This window comes from Oryzias melastigma, linkage group LG2 (assembly GCF_002922805.2).
Source record: "Oryzias melastigma strain HK-1 linkage group LG2, ASM292280v2, whole genome shotgun sequence".
NCBI classification, from domain to species: domain Eukaryota; kingdom Metazoa; phylum Chordata; class Actinopteri; order Beloniformes; family Adrianichthyidae; genus Oryzias; species Oryzias melastigma.
Genome location: NC_050513.1, coordinates 4,104,075 through 4,122,472, shown reverse-complemented (window position 1 = coordinate 4,122,472; position 18,398 = coordinate 4,104,075). Strand labels below are relative to the sequence as shown.

The 18,398-nt window shown below is 40.4% G+C and overlaps 2 protein-coding genes and 1 long non-coding RNA gene across 16 annotated transcripts in view; 1 reads left to right on the top strand and 2 right to left on the bottom strand.

Moving 5' to 3' along the window:
* LOC112160059 (interleukin-1 receptor accessory protein-like 1-B) overlaps positions 1 to 891 on the top strand; it is a gene marked incomplete in the record, with an annotated part of 393,180 nt that extends 392,289 nt beyond the window's left edge. For all 3 annotated transcript variants that reach the window (XM_024294396.2, XM_024294395.2, XM_036215438.1), the window contains 1 exon segment: positions 1 to 891.
* Positions 892 to 4,113: 3,222 nt separating this feature from the next.
* On the bottom strand, positions 4,114 to 8,987 carry LOC112160060. 2 transcript variants are annotated; one of them, XR_002921595.2, is made up of 4 exons: positions 7,653 to 8,987; positions 5,401 to 5,514; positions 5,248 to 5,311; positions 4,114 to 4,803 (listed from the first exon to the last, which is right to left on the bottom strand). It is a non-coding gene; the product is annotated as an uncharacterized LOC112160060 (long non-coding RNA). The 2 variants fall into 2 exon arrangements; XR_004949149.1 differs by lacking the exon at positions 7,653 to 8,987 and having other exon boundaries at positions 5,248 to 6,454.
* A 1,278-nt stretch (positions 8,988 to 10,265) lies between these two features.
* Positions 10,266 to 18,398, bottom strand: part of LOC112159975 (peripheral plasma membrane protein CASK) — a 41,786-nt gene continuing 33,653 nt past the window's right edge. For 4 of the 11 annotated variants that reach the window (XM_024294247.2, XM_036215410.1, XM_024294249.2 and 1 more), the window contains 13 exons: positions 17,395 to 17,473; positions 17,229 to 17,314; positions 17,088 to 17,156; positions 16,941 to 17,009; positions 16,832 to 16,867; positions 16,643 to 16,681; positions 16,300 to 16,496; positions 15,483 to 15,598; positions 15,035 to 15,115; positions 14,827 to 14,907; positions 14,358 to 14,560; positions 11,906 to 11,989; positions 10,266 to 11,506 (listed from right to left, as the gene is read on the bottom strand). In XM_024294247.2, coding sequence (XP_024150015.1) covers positions 11,330 to 11,506; positions 11,906 to 11,989; positions 14,358 to 14,560; positions 14,827 to 14,907; positions 15,035 to 15,115; positions 15,483 to 15,598; positions 16,300 to 16,496; positions 16,643 to 16,681; positions 16,832 to 16,867; positions 16,941 to 17,009; positions 17,088 to 17,156; positions 17,229 to 17,314; positions 17,395 to 17,473 — 1,317 coding nt within the window. In that variant the 3' untranslated portion in view covers positions 10,266 to 11,329. The remainder of the gene's footprint in view (positions 11,507 to 11,905; positions 11,990 to 14,357; positions 14,561 to 14,826; positions 14,908 to 15,034; positions 15,116 to 15,482; positions 15,599 to 16,299; positions 16,497 to 16,642; positions 16,682 to 16,831; positions 16,868 to 16,940; positions 17,010 to 17,087; positions 17,157 to 17,228; positions 17,315 to 17,394; positions 17,474 to 18,398) is intronic. The other 7 variants (XM_024294250.2, XM_024294251.2, XM_024294256.2 and 4 more) reach the window with 3 other exon arrangements.

Below are 18,398 nucleotides of genomic sequence, written 5' to 3'. Positions count from 1 at the left end.
CCCACCCACCCACCCGCCCGTCCGGTTTCATCTGTGAGGCTAAGCGAGGCTGTCCAGGGCTAAACCATTAACCCGGTTTTCCATTTAAGTTTTTCATGGTGAAGTTGTTTGAATATTAACGAAAAATAACAATAATCGTCTTTGGAATGGAACTCAAGAATGTATGCCAACTAAACCACGATAGTAATATAAATTTAGACCAAAGGACGCTAAAGTGAACTTTTGTTTTTTAATTGATTTCATGGAGAGTTATTCTGCAGCAGTGCCATATTTTATTCTGAAAATACCCTCAAATGTTTCATTTAGTGCCATAAAATATGCAACATTTTTATTATTCCCATTTTTTTACATTTTTATTTGAAACACCTGGTGTCATAACATTCAAAAAACATTTGAGATTTTTTCCAAGAGTTTGAATGTTTCCTCTGTTGCACCTTTCCCTCCTCGGAAGAGTCAACTTTTTGTTTACTTTTTAGAGCACTATCTCTGAACAGAAGGATTGGCTGTGCTCTCGGTTGTGGCATTGTGTAAATAAATTCAAAACAATACGATTTAAGATGAAGACAATCTAGTGGCGGTGATGATGGTTATTTTTCTTAACAGCTCCTCAGAGAAAGCAGAGAAAAAGGAAAACTTTTGGAGGTTTTGGACTCTGAGAAGCAGGAGAATATCACTCTTTTGTTCGGTGGTTCATTGAATATTTCTGGCGATCAGGCGAAGACTAGAAAAGTGGCGATGAATAATGACAATATATAGCACAGAATTATTCCAGGCACTTTCACGACTCTCGAGACTAAGTCTCTCCCGTTTTCGGATTTATTTTCTATTGTGTATCTGCAATGTTCATTAAAAGAGATACTGTTATTATTAATAAAACCACATTTATGGTAATGTTATGTCTTTGTGCTGTGTGTGTGCAGAGAGCTCTGCGTTTGTTTGCTTTCTTTATGGACCAGATTGCTGACGGCGCCCGGATCTTTCTTCTTGGCGGGGAGCCGACAACCCCCCCAAAAACCTCCATAACTCTCCCGTCTCCAGTAAAACCTTGAAACAACAATCAATAATTCTCCTTATTCCGTTAGGGCCGGCCTCATTTTGGAGTAACACTAAATCAGAGGAGTCGATGCATTGAGAGACGCTTTAGGAACCGACGCCGTTTGACCTCAGTGCGCGCTCGCCGGTGTCAAAGCAGAAAGCATTTAGGAACTAAAATCATGCCACAGTTTTATGAGCAGATTAGACCTCAACAAGCAGCCAGCCGGCTTTAAACACCTTTTCTTCAACGAGACCTAATTCACCTTAATTTAGAACGCTTTGAGGCCGATTAGCGCAAATCTGTTTCCTATCAGAACCAGAAATTTGGCTAAAGCTGTGACTAAACTACATGCACTGAAAATAAAGTTAAAACTATAAAAAAAGGGCTGGGTTGAATCAATTTAAGCTTAATGGATGAATAATCGATTCACAAAAGATATAAATCGATTTAGCACATAAAGCTAAAGTCCGCTAGCTTGATGCTAACGGTCAATAGAATTTCCCATTGGACGGCTAATGCTAACGCTCGGTATATATTACTGACTAAATTACCATCTTTATTTACTTACAGGCATTCATTTTCCAAACTCTTTAAGGATATATATTATGAAAGTAACTATTTATGGTCTTAAACTTCGTTTTTTTCCCCCACATACTGTTGTCTTCTTCTTGAAAAAAGTGTACTTCTGTAGCGCGATCGCCACCTAGTGGCCAAACAGAAACGCCCTCCAGGAGAAGCAGCACTTTTTACAATGTTAATGAACATTTTTGTTAGATCTTCTCCTTTAGAGAATCTATGTAACACATACATTTTACAATATGTGAACCGTATCAGATTAATATAAATATGTTCAAATTAAATAATAGATTTTAATGTATTTTTAAACAAATGTGTATACATTTATAAATTTAAAATTGAATTGAAAGAATCTGAAAAAAATCAGAATCGAATCGAATCGTTTCTGGAAATTATAAAAATTCCAAGCCCAACAAAAAAGGGTTCAGTAAGTAGGAAATAGAGATATTTCAACCACGTCATAATCAAATCACCAATTAATTATTTACACTGCTTCTCTTTTGTTTGCTCACTTATGTGTAGTAGCTGCTAAATTTGAACTATATCAAAGAAATGTTGGTCACAAATTTCTAATTCATTCTCCTGGAAGATTTTTTGCTGCATTACAAATACTTAGAAAACCATAAACTGTCTTATTTTGTCAACTTTAGCTCGCTAACTATCTTAGATAGCACTCAATTAGCTTAGCACAAGAAGAGTTATCTAGACTCTTGATGTAGGATACATTTATTTATCTGTGTTAATGAAACATAACGTGCAAAAAATATCAGTAATCTATGGGGGATTGAATATCAGATTGTTAATTTACAATTGCAAAATTGTAACTAAGTAAAATTAAAATAAAAACTGACTTAACTAACTTTTCCTCATCCCCCAAAAGACTATATTGAGCAAGATTATCACAATTTTAATGCACTTCAGACTTGTGCTCCAGTTAGTTTTCTTTTCCAGTTTTTTTTTTTTACATTAATATTTATTAGAGGCCTAATAAAATGAGTAATTTATGAAGACTATTTATGAATCCAGCGTGCTCTGATGATGAAATCTTGAATGATGTAAAAATGAATAAATAAATGTACGAAGAACGGATCGTTCAAATGCATAGCATCATGGTCTATACTTGCTAATCTAGCAAGCATTGATGGAATCTAGTTTTTTGCAGACTTGTGGGAAATTTTCCCTGCACTGGATTTTAGAATTGTAGGTTCCGCCACTGAAAAAATGGCAGTGAGTAGTAAGGAAATTCAGACATAGCTCTTGTTTTGTCTGTTTCAGCTAGTTCTTAGCTAGCTATAAGTTATCTTGACACATAAAAGCCTGTCCAGGTTCTCAATGTATTACTAAAAATGTGTGGTATTAGTACTTTTTTAAATATAAAGATTTCTAAGAACACAAAAAAAGCAGATCCTCATGCAAGCTACGATTAGAAATCTCTTGTTTGCTAATTTTACTAAACTAAGTAGCACCTGTTAGCATAAGAAAAGGTCTGCTAACGGGACCCAGTAGCAAAAATTGTTTATTTAAGTGTACTAGAAGCATACTTTAGTATACTATAAGTGAGGCAATATACTTGAAATGTATTCTTTTTATATAATTTCTATATTGTAAATTGTTTTAATTTAGTCTGAAGAAGTTTTCAGTTAGCATGCTTCCTACACAACACCATATCCTATTTGCTATACTGGGAGTTACAGTTAAGTATACTTAATAAAATACACTTCAAGTGTACTGCTTCTTGCTAAGGTACAGAAATGTTTTCTTCAAACGAAATTTCTTTAAACGTTTAAAATGTCTTGCTTGGTCAACTTCAGGTCGCTAAGTATCGTTTGACGGTTAGCTAGCAGAGTATTATGTCAGCACAAAAAGATTATCTGGGTCTAGATGTACGAATAATAAATCTTAGTGATAAAAGAAAACTTAAATCATGCCAAAAATGATGTTTTTCTCTTCTGAAATACATTTGTACTGCTCCAGCTAGCTAGCAGCTCATTGTTAGCCAGCTGCAAGTTAGCTCGACTGGAAAATAGCTGTTTAGGTTCTGGAAGTCACATTAAAAAAATTCTAGTGTTGCTTTTTGTTTTAGAGGGGTAACTAAAGAGCTACAAGAACCATAAAAAAAAGAAAAAGTTGATCTTACAAGGTGTACATCCTGGTGCTAGTTTTGCTAATTTTCCTTTTTTGCTAGTACATCTGGGTTTAGCACAGGTTGTGGCGGTCATATCAGCTATTTGTATCGTTCTCTTTATATTAAAATTCAGTGAAAGGTTAAGGACTAAGCTAATTTTGCTAAAACACCTTATTAGGGTTGTTTTTTTTTTAAGTTTCACATGAAACAAAGTGTAAAGACTTTTTGTTTTGGATTGGTAAATAATTCAAATGAGAACAAAGCCTTTCCTAGAAACAAACAGTTTTTATCTAACTTCTTTATGTTTGGAGATGGTGAATTGTTTGCCCCTAGTTAGCATATCCAACCATTAAATTATTATCTTTTTTTTATTTTAATTAAGTGTCAGATAGACAAAATTAGCTTTTTATGCCTTTAAATTAGAGATCTTTCAAGGAGCTACAATTTAAACACATAATTGTACAACGCAACAGAACTCAATCACAGAAATGAGTCTTTATAGCTGCTATTTTTCTTCATCTTTCACATTGCCTGTGAAACCAGCAAACAGTATTTTTTTTTTTTTACACATGGGTTTGGATCCTTTTAATGCCACCTGGGTTTTTACGACTCCCACGGCCCGGTCCTGTATATAGAGACGAGCGCGGCTGTCGTGTTCTACATGATGTAAACCGTGGGCCTCGCCTGCATGTGCTAATTAGTGCTGAATCAATTTTAATTAGAGAGGACGCCGCACGCCATTCAGAGATAATTCCTACCTGGATGGTGAAAACTCAAGTTTAGCGAGAACGACGGGGACGAAACTCTAAAATAATCATTTTTTTGGGAGAAAGGTAACTTGACAGCTCATTTGAGATCTTTTGTTGGATTTTCAACAGCTGGACGTTGTTGTAAAAGCACTTCTCTTCCCCACAGCCATCTTTCTCTTGATTCCTCCAATCATCTGATGACATCCGGCTAATCACCTGGGCCCGCGTGGACTCAGACAGCCGCCAGATGTTGTCATCCGAGCTGACGGGTTGCCATATGGAAGGTGTGAAAAGGAGGAGCTCTTGCAGTTTTCCCCCTACAAATGAAATCATTTTCACTTCATTACAGTGTCACAGCATAATAAGATCCATGAGCAAAAGAGTGCAGCGGCGGTGGGAGGGGGGGGGGTTCTGCTGCAGTGGGAGCGGATCACTCTGCAGGCGCACATCTCTGCACGCATGCACACATACCAGGGAAGAGTATTAGTCACTCTGGCAGGTATACCAATCCCCTCTTCCGTGTCCCACGGGTCCTTGTTACAGTGCTGTGCTCTGTGGCCGGTGTGACATGTCTTCCACTCCAAGAATCAGGCCAATTGTCTGTGCACTGTGTGTGAGTCTGTGTGTGTTATTGTGTGTGCCGAAAGCATTTGGAGAATGGATGCAAGCAGCTGTTAACCCAGTTTTGGAATAATCCAGAAGTCACCGTGATTCAGCACTGTGTAATTGGCTTCATGCGAGTGTGCGCGATAAAAACTCACGCGTGGATGTCCACCACCACCAGCAGCAGCAGCAGCAAAGCCTTTCCACCAACCTGACCAATTCCTGTTTGGAATTATGACGTCACAGTTTTAGAGTTACGCATGTGGATTAAATCACGAAATATAGTCGTTATAAAGAATAAAATATTGCACCTTCTGTCCTCCGGTTAAAACCGCCAGTCTTTAATTCATATTCTAAATGAAATGCTGCCATCTGCTGGACGCACTCGGTCTTGCAGTTGAGGATGGAGTCCTTCTCAAAGCATGCTGGGAAGTGAGTCAACAAAAAAAGATGTAAAAAAAAAAAAATACCCAATTTTTAAAATTATTTCGTTTTTTCCCATCCAGAGACTACAGATTGTGTAAAAAATTAATGTTTCCATCATTTTGTCTCCCAAATCTGAAAATATTAATCAGACATTTTATGGGTCATTTCAAATTAAGATTTAAAACTACAAAGTAAATAAAAAAATGTGTAAATTTTACATCAATATCTCTCAATATCTTTCCACGCTTTTAAGCTTAAACACATTTTTTAATAATTCTTTGCAAAGCATTATGGGTAAACGTATATTAGGATTCTGTTGGAGAACCCTATCGTCTAAACATGGTTATAGAAAAACTAAAAAAAAAAAATAAACATCTTAATAGAATAAATAAATCAAGTGGATTATGAAACCACCTGTAAGGAACAATGTTTACTAACTTTTAGTCTGAATTGACTCTTGGAATTGAACATTTAGATCCAGTTTCAGTCAAATTTTCCAAAGTGAAGTTTCAGGTTAAGATTTCTGCTTTAGTGATGTTGATCTGCATCTGTTCTGGAAAGATCTTCACATGTTTGTGACATTCAGTGAAAGTACTTGAAAGGTTTCACTGTAAAATGGAGCTTTTAGGCTTCATGTTTCCGTTAAGCAGCTGATTCTAGTTAATAGTTAAATGTTTGATGTTGTTTTGGGACACATCAAATCCATGTAGCAGGAATAATTATTTTGATAAAAAAGAAGTTTATTCATTAAATGAGAAATTTGTAACAGAAAAATGAACAGAATTGTCTTTTGTTGTTTTAAAATTAAATTAAGCATCTACAAGTTAAAGGGAAAAAAAAGCACTGCAGCACGTGATCATCCACACTCTGCGTGCGCGTCACGGGTCTGAACTGTCACGGCCTCGAGTATCCAACCTAAAACATGTTTCACCGGAATGAGGGAGGATTTGATCAGGAATGAACTCATCAGAGGCACAGATCATGTTAGATTTTTACCATCAACTAAGATTTTTTGAGGCTATTTTGGAGTTTAGCTAATATTTCATCTACATGCTAGCTGTTTTGGCTAATTAAGGCCTTTCTTTTTTTAGGTTTTAGGCTGTTTTTGAGTTTAGCTAATATTTCAGCTACATGCTAGCTGTTTTGGCTAATTTAGACTTTTCTTTTTTTAGTTTTTAGGTTATTTTGGTTAATTTAGGCTTTTTTTAGCTTTTTAAGGCTGTTTTGGAGTTTAGCTAATATTTCAGCTACATGCTAGCTGTTTTGGCTAATTTAGGATTCTCATTTTAGGGCTTTCAGGCTGTTTTGGAGTTTCGGCTACATGCTAGCTCTTTTGGTTAATTTAGACTTTTCTTTTATAGGTTTTAGGCTGTTTAGGAGTTTAGCTAATATTTCAGCAACATGCTAGCTGTTTTGGCTAATTTAGCCTTTTTTCTTTTAGCTTTTTAAGGTCGTTTTGGAGTTTAGCTAATATTTCAGCAACATGCTAGCTGTTTTGGCTAATTTAGGCTTTTTTTTTTTAGCTTTTTAAGGCTGTTTTGGAGTTTAGCTAATATTTTAGCTACATGCTAGCTGTTTTGGCTAATTTAGATATTTCTTTTAGGGTTTTTACGGCTATTTTGGAGTTTAGCAAATATTTCAGCCACATGCTAGCTGTGTGGTTTGGGTCCAGTCCTGCTACATCCTGAGCGTTACTCCATAAAATGTATGACTAAAGAGCATCATCAAGAATGAAAGGAAACTGGTCTAAGCAGCCATGTTAATGGCTTAGAGATTGATGAAGAGGCTGGTTTCAATAGACTCCTAACGAAGTGATCGGACAAGATGAAATGTATGGCGAATCTCAGACTGTCATACATGTTTTAGATGTTTCCCTGTTGTCACACACCTGGATCTAATAAATGGTCATCAGCATTTCATCAGTGACTGAACGAGTCTGTTCACGACACAGTCATCATATTTATAAAGGTTAGGGTTTAGAAGAAGTCTAAAGAAGATCAAAAAGGAGGTTCTTGGATGTAGAAGGGGCAGAATTCTGTTTTCTTTCATGGAATCGACCAAACCTGAGGGCAGGTGTTGATAAAACAGCTGCAGTAGTGCGAGTGATCCCAGTAATCTGCCCGCCGTCTGTGATTACCTGACAAGGTTGCTTGTTGTTCTCCGTTAATCTGTATCCATAGTAACAAAGTAAAGCTGAGAAGACTTTAGAGGGGAAGCCATGATGGTAATGCACATATCTTTGGACTCTTGAAGGGGCTTTGGTGGTAATGAATCCTGTCAGGGCTGTTAGCAAAGATTAGCATTTAGCAGTCAAGGTCTTTCATTTCACACATGAACAAGCTGCACTGATGAGAGGAGCCTAAGGTCCAAACTGGAGAAATATATTTTTTACTACAAAATCCTTATGAGATGCATTTTGATGCAAAGAATAATATCAGATTTTAAATGTTTTTTTAACCTGTTCCTTATGAAATGTACAGAGTAACATAAATGATGTATACAGTAACGGAATAGTTATACTTTGACCTATCTACGATGTGCGTTTGTCTTTAAAGTTAAAGTAATTCCAGGGTTATTAGTTTAAGTAGTGAGACTCATCTTTTTCTGGTTTGCGTGTATTTGCCTTTGTTTACATGTTTTTATGAGTTATAGAGCTAAATAAATGGTATATACTTGTGTAGTGCTTTACTACCTCCTAGGACAGCAGTTTACAGCCACAGTCCCATTCATCCAAACACATTCACACACTACCAAACATTAGAGGCAATGTGGGGTTCAGTGTCTTGCCCAAAGACGATTCGACACATACATGGACAAATACATAGCTGTGTATTTATGGAAGAAAATAGAGTATAAATGTCTTTATGTTCCCTGAATGATTAAATGAATGAGTACCGGTGTTCTTACAGATGTGGAGATATGCGTTTCGTAGGAGGATCAGAGGATGTTTTTAATAACTGGCCAGTGATGGTCCGAATTTGTAGTTAAAGATAGTAAAGTTATTTATTGGTGATCATAATAATTGGATTTATATCTTGGCAAACAGTATCAGTTGTGTTGGTTGTAATGTCTTCTACTGTATTTAGTTGAGTGATTCCATAGAGAATCAGATATAGATGGAAACAGGCGTAGTAGTTTTAAGATGTCAGTCCATTAAGAATGGGTTAATGTAGAAGTGATGTTTTTTTATGTACAGATGTGTGTATTTGACGATTTCCATTATGTCCATAGTGATTCTATGCATCCCTCAAGAAATCATGTGTGTTTTCTAGAGGGCACTTTAGCTATTACCAGTTATTCAGTCTTAGATTTCTCAAGGATATTTTTTTGTGTTGTTCAGGTTTATGGCTACTTTGCATTCTGTTTAGACTGAACGTGAACCATAGAAGACGCATGAAGTGATTTAGTACTTTTAGCAGAAAGTATTCTTTGTGTTTCTATGTGCTAAAGCCAAGGCCCGGGGGCCAGGTCCGACCCTCCGGGTAATCATATCCGGTACTCCAAAACCTTTTATTTTATTGTTATTAATGGTCTAATGTTATCTTGTGCTAATTCCTAACTTGCATAATTTTGACAAAATATATATTTATATTTTTTTAATTTAAGGTTTAAGTTGATTTATTCTGGAATAAGATTCCTGCCTTTTTTAATAATTGTGTTAAAAAGTCACGGTTTTAAAGTAAAAAAAAAAGGCATTCTACTAGCTTTTTGGACCATTTTGGTGTCTACTAAGATTTTTTAAGGCTGTTTTGGAGTTAAGCTAATATTTCAGCTACATGCTAGCTGTTTTGGCTAATATAGGCCTTTTTTCCCTTTTTAAGGCTATTTTGGAGTTTAGCTAATATTTCAGCTACATGCTAGCTATTTTAGCCAATTTAGGATTTGATTTTTTTTTTCCAGTTTATTAGGATATTGCAAAGTTTAGCTATTATTTTAGCTACGTGCCAGCTGTTTTGGCTAATATAGGCTTTTTTTCATTTTTAAGGCTGTTTTGGAGTTCAGCTAATATTTCAGCTACATGCTAGCTGTTTTGGCTAATTTAGGCTGTCTTGGAGTAAGGCCAATATTTCAACCACATATTAGCTGTTCTGGGTAATTTAGGCTTTTCTTTTAAAAAATTTAGGTTGTTTAGGAGTTTACCTAACAGTTACATGCTAGCTATTTTAGCCAATTTAGGATTTTTTTTTCCCAGTTTTTTTAGGATATTGCGAAGTTTAGCTATTTTTCAGCTACATGCTAGCTGTTTTGGCTAACCCAAGTTGTTTTTTTGTCTTGTTTTGTTAGGCTAATTTGGCATTTAGCTAATATTTTAGCTGGTTATCAGCTTTAGTGTTTTTAGCCATCAATTTCAGCATCTTCAGCTATCAGCACTAGCATATTCAGCAGCCAAATTCAGCTTACAGCATTCACACTATTGCAATTAATGCTATCCATGTAGATCATAATTATGTTAAAAAATTTTGGTTTTAAAGTTTTAAAAATTTTGTTAAAGAGTGTTCAATTAATACTTATCCGTTCTGGCCCGCGACCTAAGGTGTGTCTTGGATTTTGGCCCCTTGCGTGATTGAGTTTGACACCCCTGGTCTAGAATAAGTCATGTTTATAGAATTAGTATCAAAGTCTGTTATGTATTGGTTTGTTTAAAAAGTGCCAGCTGTAAGCCAATACTGTAGTGTACGTGTAGAAAGAGATTCTTATAGTTGTTTTAAGAGTGTGTTTTTGGTATGAAAGAATCAGTGTAAAGCATAGAAACACGTCAAATCAAATATATTTTCTTTAAAAATGAAATAACAAAAAGGAAACATTTCATACTGCAGAGGTCATTTACACAGGACATGAAGAGAAAACAATCGACTCTGGAGGCGGTCCGACAGCGACCGCGTCACAGTTTGATCCCCGCGGGTTCTGGGGGGAGGGGGGACCGTTTGTCCACAGGTGGCCATCAAAGTATGAGAAGGTTATGTCACATACGAGCTTCTTTTAGGGGGTTAATATACACACACTGGCTCTTTAGTGTTTCACTCATGATGTGGGTACGCACCATCGAACATTTACACACAAAAACGGTTGGTTCTGGTCTCCCGGACAAACACTCCGTAGAATCTGAAAGACGACAGTTAACAGTTCAGACAGGTTTGCATGTCTATGCCTCCTTGAAGCCCCGCCCATCCATCGGCTCAGCGCTTTAGGGGAAAGCGTTGGCGGTCCGTGTGGTAGTAACTGGGGGGTGTGCATAGGTGTTCTGGACTTCTTCCCCCTCGAGGCTCCGATAAGGCAGTGTTTGTATTTTTGTCTGTGCTTTAATTCTTTTTTTATTCCTTTGCTTCTGAAAATAAAAGGAGGAGAGGACAACAAAAACCCAAGAGACCACAAGTCTTTGTTGATGTTGTCCACGTTTGTGCAAACTCAGATGTAAACAGAGACCTTTCAGGGTATCGGGGGGCGGGGTTACGTTGTGAGACTGCCCAGAGTCCTGTGCTTTAGGAGCTCAGACAGTGAACTTGTCGCCACTGTAGCAGCTTCTTATGTGCTTCGACGTTCAGTCTCTTTACAGTCTGGGGGGGTCGGGGTGGGAGCGATACAGAGTACCAAAGGAGGAGCCTATTGCCTTTCCGATGCTTCTGTCTGTTTAAAAATAACAGAAATTTTAAAATGAAGGAGCTCTTGCTCTTCACCCTTCAACAGGACACAACTATATGTTTCATCGTCATATTTTTTTTTTGTATGTACAGATGTTTATGTATATATGTACAAACAGAAGCAGATGAGGTGAAGTCTGTTTATGTACAGATGCGTGGCGGGGTCTTAGTTCCGTCAGTAAACCCAGGAGACGGGGACCCACTGGGGGGCGGTGGAGACCAGGTCCACGGCCTCCTCCAGCAGGCGGATGGTGTCGTCGATTTCGTTGTTGATGACGGTCTGGTCGAAGTAGTGGGCGTAGGTTCGCTGGAGCATCTCCGACTCTTTCTGGAGGCGTTGGAGAGAGTCGTCCTGGAGGACAGGAGACATCTTAGGAACAGTCTTGTTTCACAGAAGGGGTGAAGGGTCTCGGGGACTACCGCAACTGCACGGCGGACTGTGGATGTTCTACGGCTACATGCATACTCACGGGAAGCTTCCTGCACCATTTAGGCATCTGTGGTGCAAATGAGCGTGCCAAAGGAAATACAAACATGCTTGAAACCAAAGTGTTACGGCAACAGAGACAGGAGCAACAAGGATCATGCAAGGTTTGATCAAACAATCAATGGGAGTTGGACAGTAAAGCTTGAGCACACAGACTGGATGCATAGGACAGTGTGATTGAATTGGTGGATAGCTGTCATCTGGTGAACTGAGGGTTTGGAACATGCTTGCGTTTGGCCAAACACCCTCTAGGTGTGTGCATACCTCAGTCAGGCCTGGAGTGATGGTTGGGGCAGCAATGAAGACCACGTACGGGGCAAATTCTGCAGTCCTCAGGATCTTGAGTGCCTGTGGGTTAGAAGACATAGAACAGGGTCAGTAGTGTTTCAAACCCTGGTTTTCTTTATGTGCCGGTTGACTTCATCAAAGATTCCACCATTTGCAGCAATTCCAGCATTGCAGACCTACTATTTTGTTGAGGTAATCTGGAAAAATTTGACTAATCTTTTCTGGAAGCCCCTCCAACAAGTTGGATTGGCTGGGAAAACAGCGCCACCTACTGATATTTTAATAAACCAAGTGCACAACAGACACAAACCTGGATCATTATAATAATTTTTAAATGAAAAATGAAAACTTAATTTAATTTGTGAAATTCTCTCTTGACCCTACAGCTGTCAAGAATCATTAAAACTTGGAGTCTGTTGATCCTGTGGATCAATAATGTAAAAAAATCCAACACTTTTGCTAGTTCATGAAGCAGAAATTAAAGTAACGTTATTTCTATGGTTGAGAATGTGCGTCTCGGTATCACTTATTTCCGTGTGCTGGAACTAGTCGGACTGTGTGATCACGATCTAGCTTTACAGAACTCTCTCACAGTGAGAGAAAAAAAGGAGACAGCTGCTAGGGCGTCACAAGCTGACTCATCGGGGGGTTTCGAATAAATGCCCAATAAATCAAGGGTCCAGGCAGCGGGTACCGGGACCGTAGCGCGTCCAGTGCTGCCTCCGGTAACGGGTATACCGTCGCGCCCTGCGTCAGGTTAGGAGACCCGGCGTCTGAGAGCCGTGATTCATCAGCCAGCGCATCAAAAGAGGACGCATCGACCTGCTGCTGGTCGGGTTCCGGTACTGCTGCGATACTGTCACGCGTCCGGTGCTGCCTCCGGTACCGGGTATACTGGCGCCCTGCATCCCGGCAGCTGGTGGTTGGGAGGCTTGATTCAACTGGATCCGCCAGCTCATCACATTTTTGACCCAGCACAGCTGCAGGTCGGGTCCCGGGACCCTTGTGTGTTCGCTGCCATTATCTAATTGGACCAGCCAGCTCGTCACATCTTGACGAGAAGGGTACCCCCAAAGCTTCAAGTTTTGAAGCAGAGGGTCCTTTGCATGCGTCAATATGTGACGAGTCGGGAGCGAGAACCTGTTGGGAGGCCAGCATCTTGAAGTTGCCTCTTCACTGTAGATGTTGACACTGGCATTTTGTGAGTACTATTTAATGAAGCTGTCAGTTGAGGATCTGTAAGGGGTCTATTTCTCAAGATGGGGACACTAGTGCACTTATTTTCTTGATCAGAAGCAGAGCCACTTCTTTCTCTACTCGGGTTAGAGCCTGTTTGTGCTGTTCTCTAAAGACACTGTTGAAGGAAATCTTCAATTTCTTGGCAATTTCTCTCATGGAATAGCCTTCATTTCTAAGAACAACCGCAGACCGTCAATGTTGAGATTGACATTTTGTGAGTACTAATCAATGAAGATGTCAGCTGAGGATCTGTGAGGTGGCTATTTCTCAAACTGGAGGCTCTAATGCACTCATCTTCTTGCTCACTTGTGCAGCGGGGCCTCCCACTTTTCTTTCTACTCTGGTTTGGGGCTGTTTGTGTTGTTCTCTGAAGACACTGTTGAAGGAAATCTTCTATTTCCTTGCAATTTCTCTCATGGAATAGCCTTCATTTCTAAGACCAATCACAGCCGACGTTGACACAGGCATTTTGTGAGTACTATTTTATGAAGCTGTCAGTTGAGGACCTGTGAGTTTCTCAAGCTGGAGACTCTAGTGCATTTATCCTTGCAGAGCCACTTCTTTTTCTGCTCTGGTTAGGGCCTGTTTGTGCTGTTCTCTAAAGACAATAGCACACATTGTTTCGGGAAATCTCCAGTTTCTTGGCGATTTCTCTAATGGAATAGCCTTCATTTCTCAGAACAACAATAGACTGTTGAGTTTCACATCAAAGTTCTCTTTTTCTGACCATTTTGAGAGTTTAATTGACCCTACAAATGTGATGCTCCAGATGCTCAAAGGAAGGAGGGTCAGTTTTATAGCTTTTCTAACCAGCCAAACTGTTTTCAGCCATGCAAACATGATTATCTTTTATCCTTCTGACACAATTAATAATATTAGAGTGATAGTTGCTGGAAATGGGCCTCCAGCCATCTATGTAGATTATGCACCAAAAACTAGATATTTGCTGCTAGAATAGTCTTTTTTTTAAAATAATTCACTAAATTGGTAAAGTATATAGTGTATTTACGATAAGCTTAAAAAAAATAGAGCTTTTCTTTCAAAAATGGGAACATTTCTGCACAATTTGTCTAAAAAAAATCTACCCAACAGGCTCTGCTATATAGCATCAAGAAACCTTATACCTCAACACTCATTCCTGCTATACCTATCAGATAACTGACTGTACATCAGTACCATGAACTCTCACCTGTGGCTCCACATCTAGAATGGCTATCATGCCCTGAGCGTGGATCTGCCTTATGGTCTCCAGCCTGGTTCCATACATGGCGTCTTCATGACTGCCATACTCCAGGTAGTCATTGTTGCTGATGTCCTGCATCATCTGGTCGTGGGACACAAAGTAGTAGTTGGTCCCATTCTTCTCATCCTTCTTAGGGAACCGAGTCGTGTCTGTGTAATGAAAGAAAAAAAACAAAAAACAGTCAACCACAAAACTACCACATCCTCCTGATGGCTGGCACAATACTGACACCTATGCTTTGGTGTTCACACGTTCATGTTTTTGCTGACATGTAGTTTCACTCGATGACTCATTTCTTGCCATCAAGAAAGCAAAGAAAACCCAAACACACTCGCTCAGTCTCTCCGCTGCCACACAGCTACAGAACTCCCTAGTCCTCAAGAACCGCTATAACATTTCAGACACGTGTACTTACGAGGAATTGGATAGGCAAAGCGGTCTGGATGTTTGGCAATGAGTGTGTTCTTGATGTGCCTCCTGCCAACTCCATGAGCACCTGGACAACAACACAACTTCAGCTGATAACAAAGCGGCCGACGATTTGGGTCATAGTTCATTATAAGCTAGCCAAAAGTCCCCATCAGTGTGTGAAAGTGCATCAATCCCAGAGATGTTCGACTCACCTAGAAGGACCAGGGTTTTCCTCTTAAAGGACGGCACTTTCACCACCTCTTCATACGTGACCAGGTCTAGTTGATCAAAGACTGAACAACACAGGAGACACAGTCATTCCTGTCTATCGTGACTCTTAATGACTAACAGGATGAAGATGCTGCTGGAGTCAAACACAAACATTTCTGGATCTACGGTTGAAACTACAGCAGGAAACACATGAAGCTTCAGTTGTTACTTACAGGCAGCCATGTCATTGGGTAAGAGACGGCATGAAAGATGGACAGAGGGGAGGTGTGGAGGGTTAATTAGAAACGCCGTTAGAAGATACACTCCACTCAAAACAACAACATCAACAAAAACAATTGGAAAGCACAACTGAGGCTTCAGCAGAGAAGGAGGACAGTCTGAGGGACCCGGTCTGCGTGCCACAAACGTTCTCCATGCCGGGGTACAGACCTGCGTTGTGCTTGGCCAGGTACTTGTCCTTGTACTGCTTCTTCTTCTTCCCAAACCAGGTGCAGCTGGCTTGCTGCTCCTGCTTGGTCTTCTCCATTGCTATGCATGCTACACGCCTGAAGGACCACAAGACGTGGAAGGTCATCAGACATCTCTGCAACACTAACTTCAAGTTAACGTGAAACCAAAACCATACCTATAAAGACACATCTACAGTTTGGTCCTTCTAATCAGATACAAACCAATCTCTGTTTGGCTCATTTTACTTCAGAGATTTCTGAAGGTACATACCCGCATACATTCGCCCTGTTTGGCTTGTGTTTGTTTTCCTCTATTGACAAACATGCATATTCGTTCCCAGACACTCGTGCAACAGCACACCTTCACGATTTGTGTTATTTTGGCCGTTTATTATTCTCATGCACATTTAAGGACTAAAACTGGTTTCGTCTCTCATTTTACTTGTTATGGTTCAGAGCCAACCGGAACAATTTGGGGGCTCGTCCGGGATTTGAACCCGGGACCTGGAAAAGTGGAAGTTGCTGCAAATGGTGGACATGATCAATTTTTAATATTAAGGATGATCTTTATTTGTAGGTGTAATAAATACCAAACTAATGAAAAGAGGCAGATAGAGGAGGGGAGGAGGTAAGTCCATTACTGCGTCCATACTGCGCCCCGAGGGTTGGGGACCCCTGATTTAATGGGAACAGAAAGACGAGTTGGGGACCCCCAAAACGTCACAAAGTGACGTGAAGGGGACCTGAACCACATGTCCATGTATGACGAGTCGGGAGTGAGAAAGTTTTGGACTCACCACTCCTGCAGCTCCGGTGACGGGATGAGGCCCGCTGTGCCGTTCTTGGTGTTCTCCAGCTTTCCCTGCCACCAGTTGTGGTCGTCTTTGGAGATGATCTGGATGATGTCGCCCACCCGGAAGCGAATGCCCGCCTCTTTACAGGGGATGAGGTCATCTTTGGACGGGTCGTATTCGAACTGCGCACGCACGTAGATCTGTGCACAAGTGTCAAACACGTGAGGAAGCAGAACCGAAGAAAGAAAATCGACTCCTGGAGGTCCGTCTAGAACCAGAACATGCTCTAAAAACCAACGCGAGCCAGAACACAGATGGAAGGTGGAGCCACTGACACACAGCTCACCTTGATGGACAGTTTGTCCTTGATGGCAGGTCTGGAGATCTTTGAAGTTCATGCACACAGAGACACACACATGCAAAGAAAAGGTTGGAGGAAATCCACAGAGGTGTGATGAAGAACCCAAGTCATGGATGAAGGACAAACATAAACCAACGTTCTACTCAAGACAAACATCGTGAGAGTCGGTCTCACCACGCGGCCTTTGGGCTGGATCGTTGACGGCAAGTCCTGAGGGCAAATCGTGTCGTGTCAGAAAGTCATCTGAAAACTCATACCCTCAACGATCAAGCGTCAAACTCACCAGGATGGAGCTGGTCACGCTAGCATGGCCGTTAGCGGGCGACTGTCGGGACAAATCCGGAGACTCTTTCTGTAACAGGAAAACACTCGTTTAGGCTCCGTTGATGGTGAGGAACAAAACGACTAACGTGTGTCGGTAAAACTCCACCTCACAAGACATGGACTGGGACCGGTAGCTGGGGACGATCTTGAATGTGATGCTGCCCCTCATCTCCCTCTGTGGAGTCACAGCACATCAGAACATCCTCCTGAACTCTGTCAGATCATCTGAGGAACGAGAGTCACCCACCAGCATCTTCTGCAGCTGCTCCACCGTCTGGTTGGCCACGCTGATGCCGTTGATCTCTCTGATCTCGTCTCCGACGTGCAGAGTCCCTGAAGGGAAGCAGTCGTCAACAAACGCGGGAACATCCTCGGATATGAAAGCGGGTGAAAGGTGAAGCTCTCGGTCGTACCTTGTCGGTGGATCATGCCGCCGTGCATGATGCGCGCCACGATGCAGTGGTTGAGGTCGTTCATCTTTAGAGTGATGCCCTGCAGAGGAGAACATCACCGCCATGAAGCAGCTCTGACATTCATGGATGGTTTGATTTTAGCATTCTAACCCAACGGTACATTTACATCTTTGGATTAATGATCAGGCGGCGAAAGGCGGCGGGGAGTGCTTTGGAATGGGACACTGAGCCGTAGAGACTCTGAATAACAAACTGAACGGACTGGAGACCAATGTCGATGCTCTCTTTGCCTGAGTGTATCGCATCAAAGTCTCACTTGTGAATCTGGAAACATCTTGGAGTGAATTACGGCTCGACTTGGAAGAAACTGCGAAAATTGACCAGATCAGTAAATATTCCTGGAGATTCAGAAGAGAGGCAGAAGCTGTATCTGGGACCCCCGAGCCAAGGACACACTCCCTTGGATGAACCAGTGCAATAAGCAGAGCCCGTTGTCATGGAAACCTGCATTCCTGCCCTCTCTGTGACCCTTTCCCTAGATTTCACCGCCTTTGTGACTCCCCCCCCCACAGATGTTAATAAAACTGTAACATTTATTTTATTTTATGATAATCTCTAGTAGCTTTTACCCACAAACTCATGAAGCTTTTCTGTTGGTAAATTTCTCTGCTGGTCGAGGGTTTAAGGAGAAAACAAAAGTCAGAGGCGGAACTATAAATGAAATATCGTCTTTTTTAATCGATACACCGATAAATATCGCGATATACGTCATCAAATCAATTTTTCCCTACATCCCTAGTCAACATGGAAAGAAGTGGTTAATTTCAATGAAAAGATAATAACATAATACCACTTTTAGACTTTTCTTTTTCTAAACTCTCCTTCGATTTGCACATTAAAACGTTATTAGATATTTTGAATCAAAGGATGGGAGATTTACATCTTGGTTTTTAACTCAGAACCTACTCAGAACAAATCTGGCCACTTTAAAAAAATGTTTTATT